The 7,009-nt window shown below is 41.9% G+C and overlaps 1 protein-coding gene across 1 annotated transcript; it reads left to right on the top strand.

Moving 5' to 3' along the window:
* The first annotated feature begins 927 nt into the window (after nt 1-927).
* Nucleotides 928-2,944, top strand: olig1 (oligodendrocyte transcription factor 1). The gene has a single exon (XM_041868807.2). The coding sequence runs from the start codon at nt 1,371-1,373 to the stop codon at nt 2,145-2,147; it is 777 nt and encodes a 258-aa protein (XP_041724741.2). The 5' UTR covers nt 928-1,370; the 3' UTR covers nt 2,148-2,944.
* Nucleotides 2,945-7,009: the final 4,065 nt, after the last annotated feature.

The raw sequence follows: 7,009 nt of genomic DNA, 5'->3' as shown, positions 1-7,009 counted from the left end.
GTAGTGGTTTTACCGTACTTACTGTATATTAAGTACTAGTATCAGTTAAAGCTGTAGTGGTTTTACGGTACTGTGTTTTTCACTACAGTGTTTTTTCTGTATCTTTACCAGAGTGTCTTTACTGTAAAAGGGTTAGTAATGCATTCATCATTGTCATCTCTGCTGTGACAATGTCCTCCTCTGTCCCTAGTAGAGACAGAGAATGAGTCACACACACGCACACACACACACACACACACACACACACACACACACACACACACACACACACACACACACACACACACACACACACACACCACCTCAGTCTATTATGTTATTCTACACACTGTCCTGTTGAGACTCCTAAGTGGCTGTCATATTTACTTTAAATTCTGAAAGCCTGTTATTGCAATGGGTCACCCTCATCTCCCTCCTATCTATCTATCTATCTATCTATCTATCTATCTATCTATCTATCTATCTATCTATCTATCTATCTATCTATCTATCTATCTATCTATCTATCTATCTATCTATCTATCTATCTATCTATCTATCTATCTATCTATCTATCTATCTATCTATCTATCTATCTATCTATCTATCTATCTCTCTCTCTCTCTCTCTCTCTCTCTCTCTCTCTCTCTCTCTCTCTCTCTCTCTCTCTCTCTCTCTCTCTCTCTCTCTCTCTCTCTCTCTCTCTCTCTCTCTAGCTCCATCCCTCTCTCCCACAAGCCAACAAGGAAACAATTGACTAGCAATTATGACTAGTAGAACTAGTAATCAGGTTGATACAGTATATGTTCATATGGGGTGTATTATGCATGACTTGTTTTCCACACCATGGTGTTAAGTCCAGAGAGGTCTGGTTGGGTCTGGAGGGGAGGGGTCCTAGCAGCAGCAGTGTGAGGGGAGGATGAGATGAGATGTGATGTGAGGGGAGCGTTTAGCTCAGTGCAGCTCTGTCTGCCTTGTCATTCTCTTCAGACAGCCGGGGGGAAGTGAGATAAAGGAGCACTGACACTCCAGACACTCACAGAGGAGAGGAGAGACAGAGACAGCTTTCAACACGCAGGGAACTCTGGAAGACTTCTGAAACCAACACTGAGACCGATGGTCACTGACTGACTGATCCTCCCGTTGGCTCGGTTATTTTATTTTTATCCAGTGAGGCAAGAAGATTCTTCCACAGCCAAGGAGTGATGTCAACACTGGACCAGAATGTCAGGATAGTGTGGGACTAAAGGGTTCATGGTTGATGGAAGAGGAGTACGCTGAATTGCCTGATTGCAGAACTGAGCACTCACAGAAGACTGACTCTTCTTCACCTGTGTGACGTGTAGGTTTTTTGTCATCTCAGACAAGCCATCTCAGTGTGGATCAGGACCATGAACGTTCTACCTAACCCCATGACCAGGGCCCATCAGGAGCAGCCTCTCCCTCTCTGCTCCCAGGGGGCCCACCTCCAGGACGTCACTTCCAGGTGTCCTCCAGGGCTTGGTGCTGGTCATGGGGGCAGGCTGAGGGCCATTGGGGGCCTCCTGGGGCCCCAGAGACCAGGCAAGCCCCCGCGGGAGCTGAACCATGAGGAGCAGCAGGATCTGAGGAGGAAGATCAACAGCCGGGAGAGGAAGAGGATGCAGGACCTGAACGTTGCCATGGACGCTCTGAGGGAGGTGATGGTGCCTTACGCCTCCTCCTCTCCTTCCTCCTCGTCCTCCTCCCAGGGGCCACACTCGCACCAGCAGCAGCCAGGGGTCCCACCCGGACGCAGGCTCTCCAAGATCTCCACCTTGGTCCTGGCCCGTAACTACATCCTCCTGTTGGGCTCGTCTCTGCAAGAGATGCGCCGGCTCCTGGGGGAGGTGAGTGTTGGGGTGGGGGTCGGTATGGGGGTGAACGCAGGACCCGTCCCCAGGCTGCTCCTAGCCGGCGGGTGGCCCCTCCTCACCGGCCCCAGTCAGCTCCTCCTCTCCCCAGAGTCTCTCCTGACATCGGCCTCATCCTCCAAGTGTCCCTTGCTGCCCCCTGGTCACTTGGAGGGCCCCAGTGCCCCGGTGCACTGGGGCTCGGCTGGAGATCCTGGTGGTCCCCTCTGCCCCTGTGGGATGTGCAGGCTGCCCAGGTTCAGCCACCCCAGCCCTGGACCCAGGTTCCCCAAGTGAAGCCTGGCTAGGACCCCCCTCTGATGTGTTCTGGTTGGGGAAGAGGTTGCCTTCTGATCTGCTACAATGACTGATTACTTCTGAGTGGATGGACTTCTGGTTATGGTTATAAACATTTTCTGAAGAGTTTACATGTTATTTTTGTATGAGTTTTTTCTTTCTCATGTCTGACTAATCCAATGATAACTTTGTTGTAATGGACCTTGTCGATTAGGTTTTTATTAATCTCTAGTGGACAGATTTTCGTGGACAGATGAATCTGTCAAGTCTCACGTGTAATTATGTGAAATGAGCAGCAGTAGTTCCTGGTTTGGGGTTTTTGACGTTGATAATTTTGGAAAATCAGGATTGGCGAATGTGGCGCTTAAACGGGTGCAGTGATTTTCAAAGCTCGTGTGCGGATGATAAATGGTTTCCAAGTCAAAATTGGATGTATCGTAAAAAATGTATGAAAAATTTGCTTTTTGGCCACGACAAAACACGGGTGAAATTCGCAGAAGGGAGGGGTTTGGCCAAGAGTTTCCATTTGAGAGGGAGGAGACATCACTTCCATCCCTTGCACAAAGGTAATCACAATTGTTAACAGCATTTCCCCAGAAGTAAAACAGGAAATGTCAAACTTTCACGAGATAATTTTACTTCTGGGTAACCCGAAATTAGGTTTTTTATTGGTGACTGTGGTCAGTGAAAGTCAATGTCTTTTACATTTTATGAACAAATTCTAATTTATATGATAATAGATCTGCATAAGTTCTAACACAGCAAATAAATTGTAATTTACTATTTTAACAAAGATATTTTAAAAAGTGTATTTTTTGTGCTTTCACTTTTTCTTGTTCACTTCTCAGCATCTGTTATTTGTGATGGTGTGTGTGTGGGTGTGTGATGGTGTGTATGATGGTGTGTCTGTGTGTGTGTGTGTGTGTGTGTGCGTGTGTGTGCACCTCAGATCAATTGAACCTTTCTCCCTGCTGTCTCTTTGTCATCATCTGGTATACATCTGATCCATTAAGGGATTACAATAATGACGTCTATACCTCTGGTTCATAAGGGATTACAATAATGATGGTATACATCTGATCCATAAGGGATTACAGTAATGACTGGTATACTTCTGATCCATAAGGGATTACAATAATGACTGGTATACTTCTGATCCATAGGGGATTACAATAATGACTGGTATACTTCTGATCCATAGGGGATTACAATAATGACTGGTATACTTCTGATCCATAAGGGATTACAATAATGACGTGTATACTTCTAATCCATAAGGGATTACAATAATGACTGGTATACTTCTGATCCATAAGGGATTACAATAATGATGGTATACTTCTGATCCATAAGGGATTACAGTAATGACTGGTATACTTCTGATCCGCAAGGGATTACAATAATGATGGTATACTTCTGATCCATAAGGGATTACAATAATGACTGGTACACTTTTGATCCATAAGGGATTACAATAATGTCTGGTATACATCTGATCCAAAAGGGATTACAATAATGACTGGTATACTTCTGATCCATAAGGGATTACAATACTGACTGGTATACTTCTGATCCATAAGGGATTACAGTAATGACTGGAATACTTCTGATCCATAAGGGATTACAATAATGACTGGTATACTTCTGATCCATAAGGGATTACAATAATGACTGGTATACTTCTGATCCATAAGGGATTCCAATAATGAACAATAATGATGGTATACTTCTGATCCATAAAGAATTACAGTACTGACTGGTATACTTCTGATCCATAAGGGATTACAACAATGACTGGTATACTTCTGATCCATAAGGGATCACAACAATGACTGGTATACTTCTGATCCATAAGGGATTACAATAATGACAACTATACTTATTTTCCATAAGGTTTTACAATAATGACTGGTATACTTCTGATCCATTAGGGATTACAAAAAGGACAGCTATACTTCTGATCATTAAGGGATTACAATAATGACGTCTATACCTCTGGTTCATAAGGGATTACAATAATGACGTCTATACCTCTGGTTCATAAGGGATTACAATAATGACTGGTGTACTTCTGATCCATAAGGGATTACAATAATGACTGGTGTACTTCTGATCCATAAGGGATTACAATAATGACTGATATACTTCTGATCCATAAGGGATTACAACAATGACTGGTATACTTCTGATCCATAAGGGATTACAATAATGACGTCTATACCTCTGGTTCATAAGGGATTACAATAATGACGTCTATACCTCTGGTTCATAAAGGATTACAATAATGACTGGTGTACTTCTGATCCATAAGGGATTACAATAATGACTGGTGTACTTCTGATCCATAAGGGATTACAATAATGACTGATATACTTCTGATCCATAAGGGATTACAACAATGACTGGTATACTTCTGATCCATAAGGGATTACAATAATGACGTCTATACCTCTGGTTCATAAGGGATTACAATAATGACGTCTATACCTCTGGTTCATAAGGGATTACAATAATGACTGGTGTACTTCTGGTCCATAAGGGATTACAATAATGAATGATATACTTCTGATCCATAAGGGATTACAATAATGAGTGATATACTTCTGATCCATTAGGGATTACAAAAATGACTGGTATACTTCTGATCCATAAGGTATTACAATAATGACTTGTATACTTCTGATCCATTAGGGATTACAATAATGCCATGTATACTTCTGATCCATAAGGGATTACAATAATGACTGGTATACTTCTGATCCATAAGGGATTACATTAATGACTGGTATACTTCTGATCCATTACGGATTACAATAATGACTGCTATACTTCTGGTCCATAAGGGATTACAATAATGACTTGTATACTTCTGATCCATTAGGGATTACAGTAATTACTGGTATACTTCTGACCCATAAGGGATTACAATAATGACTGTTATACTTCTGGTCCATAAGGGATTACAGTAATGACTGGTAATCTTCTGATCCATAAGGTATTACAATAATGACTTGTATACTTCTGATCCATTAGGGATTACAATAATGCCATGTATACTTCTGATCCATAAGGGATTACAATAATGACTGGTATACTTCTGGTCCATTAGGGATTACAATAATGACTGGTATACTTCTGATCCATTTGGGATTATAATAATGACTGGTATACTTCTGGTCCATAAGGGATTACAATAATGACTTGTATACTTCTGATCCATAAGGGATTACAATAATGAATGGTAATCTTCTGATCCATAAGGTATTACAATAATGACTGGTATACTTCTGATCCATAAGGGATTACAATAACGACGTATATACCTCTGGTTCATAAGGGATTACAATAATGACGTATATACTTCTGATCCATAAGGGATTACAATAATGAATGGTAATCTTCTGATCCATAAGGTATTACAATAATGACTGGTATACTTCTGATCCATAAGGGATTACAATAACGACGTATATACCTCTGGTTCATAAGGGATTACAATAATGACGTATATACTTCTGATCCATAAGGGATTACAATAATGACGTATATACCTCTGGTTCATAAGGGATTACAATAACGACGTATATACCTCTGGTTCATAAGGGATTACAATAATGACGTATATACCTCTGGTTCATAAGGGATTACAATAATGACGTATATACCTCTGGTTCATAAGGGATTACAATAATGACGTATATACCTTTGGTTCATAAGGGATTACAATAATGTCGTATATACCTCTGGTTCATAAGGGATTACAATAACGATGTATATACCTCTGGTTCATAAGGGATTACAATAACGATGTATATACCTCTGGTTCATAAGGGATTACAATAATGACGTATATACCTCTGGTTCATAAGGTATAATGACTGATATACAGTTGTTCTGGTGCATATGGATAGCCAAGTTGAGAAGCTGCTTACACCCAGCCCCCCCCCAACCCACCCCACCCTTTCACTCTATCACCCCAAATAGTGAAACAGTCCTGCTCTGCTTAGCAGCGTCTCCCCCATTTCATCTCCATTCATCTTTCTACAAGCAAAAGATCAAACACACCATGTAATTACTACCCTTTTGATTACTTCTCCCCTCTCTCCCTCCCTCCGTCCCTTAATCGAATTATTGATGTTTCCCTCCGTGTTAAGGGGCTTGTATGGGTTGTTTGTTGGCACTCATTACACTCACTTCACAATACGTTCAAACGCCCAGAAAATGTGTCTCGGTGAATGGGGATCACGATGCAAAACTCACCTCCTGTCTGGAAGAAAGCAGGCAGCTCCATTTAACTGGGGATAAGAGGTGGGGCGGTTGGGGCGGTGGGGTGGGATCTTACCCCGATAGAGAGTAGAGACCACAGGCAACACTCACCCTCGGAAAGGCCTGCATGAATAATAATAATGAAAATAATCATAATCATAATGTTAATAAAATACTCCAAATAATTGCTAGCTGGGGACAATTGGCTTAGTGGGGGAGACGTGTGAATGCTGGTGGCCGGCTGAAAGGAGGGAATATGTTACCCATCGGTGGGGGACAAAAGGAGAGGTAGATACCATTAAATGAGATTAAGCCTAATAGGGCTGGATTTTCTTACAAGGGAAAAATTTTTTTTGAGAAGGAAAGGAGGAGGAGAAGGAGGGCTCAGAGGGAGAGATCAAAGTGGGACGGCCTAACTTCAGACCCCTCTGTCTACATTTACATATAGCTGCTATACGTCTCCTCCTCCTTACGGCTCCAAAGGATTAGTTACCTTGCTATTTCCATCTCTTCTGTCCTGATACCTATCCCTTCCCTCCTCACTCCATCCTCCATGGAGTCCTCTCTGGTTATTTTTTTTTTCTCTCTCTCTCTCT

This window comes from Coregonus clupeaformis, chromosome 40 (assembly GCF_020615455.1).
Source record: "Coregonus clupeaformis isolate EN_2021a chromosome 40, ASM2061545v1, whole genome shotgun sequence".
In the NCBI taxonomy this organism is placed as follows: domain Eukaryota; kingdom Metazoa; phylum Chordata; class Actinopteri; order Salmoniformes; family Salmonidae; genus Coregonus; species Coregonus clupeaformis.
The sequence above is the reverse complement of the archived record's forward strand: the minus strand, read 5'-3'. Positions and strand labels throughout refer to the sequence as shown.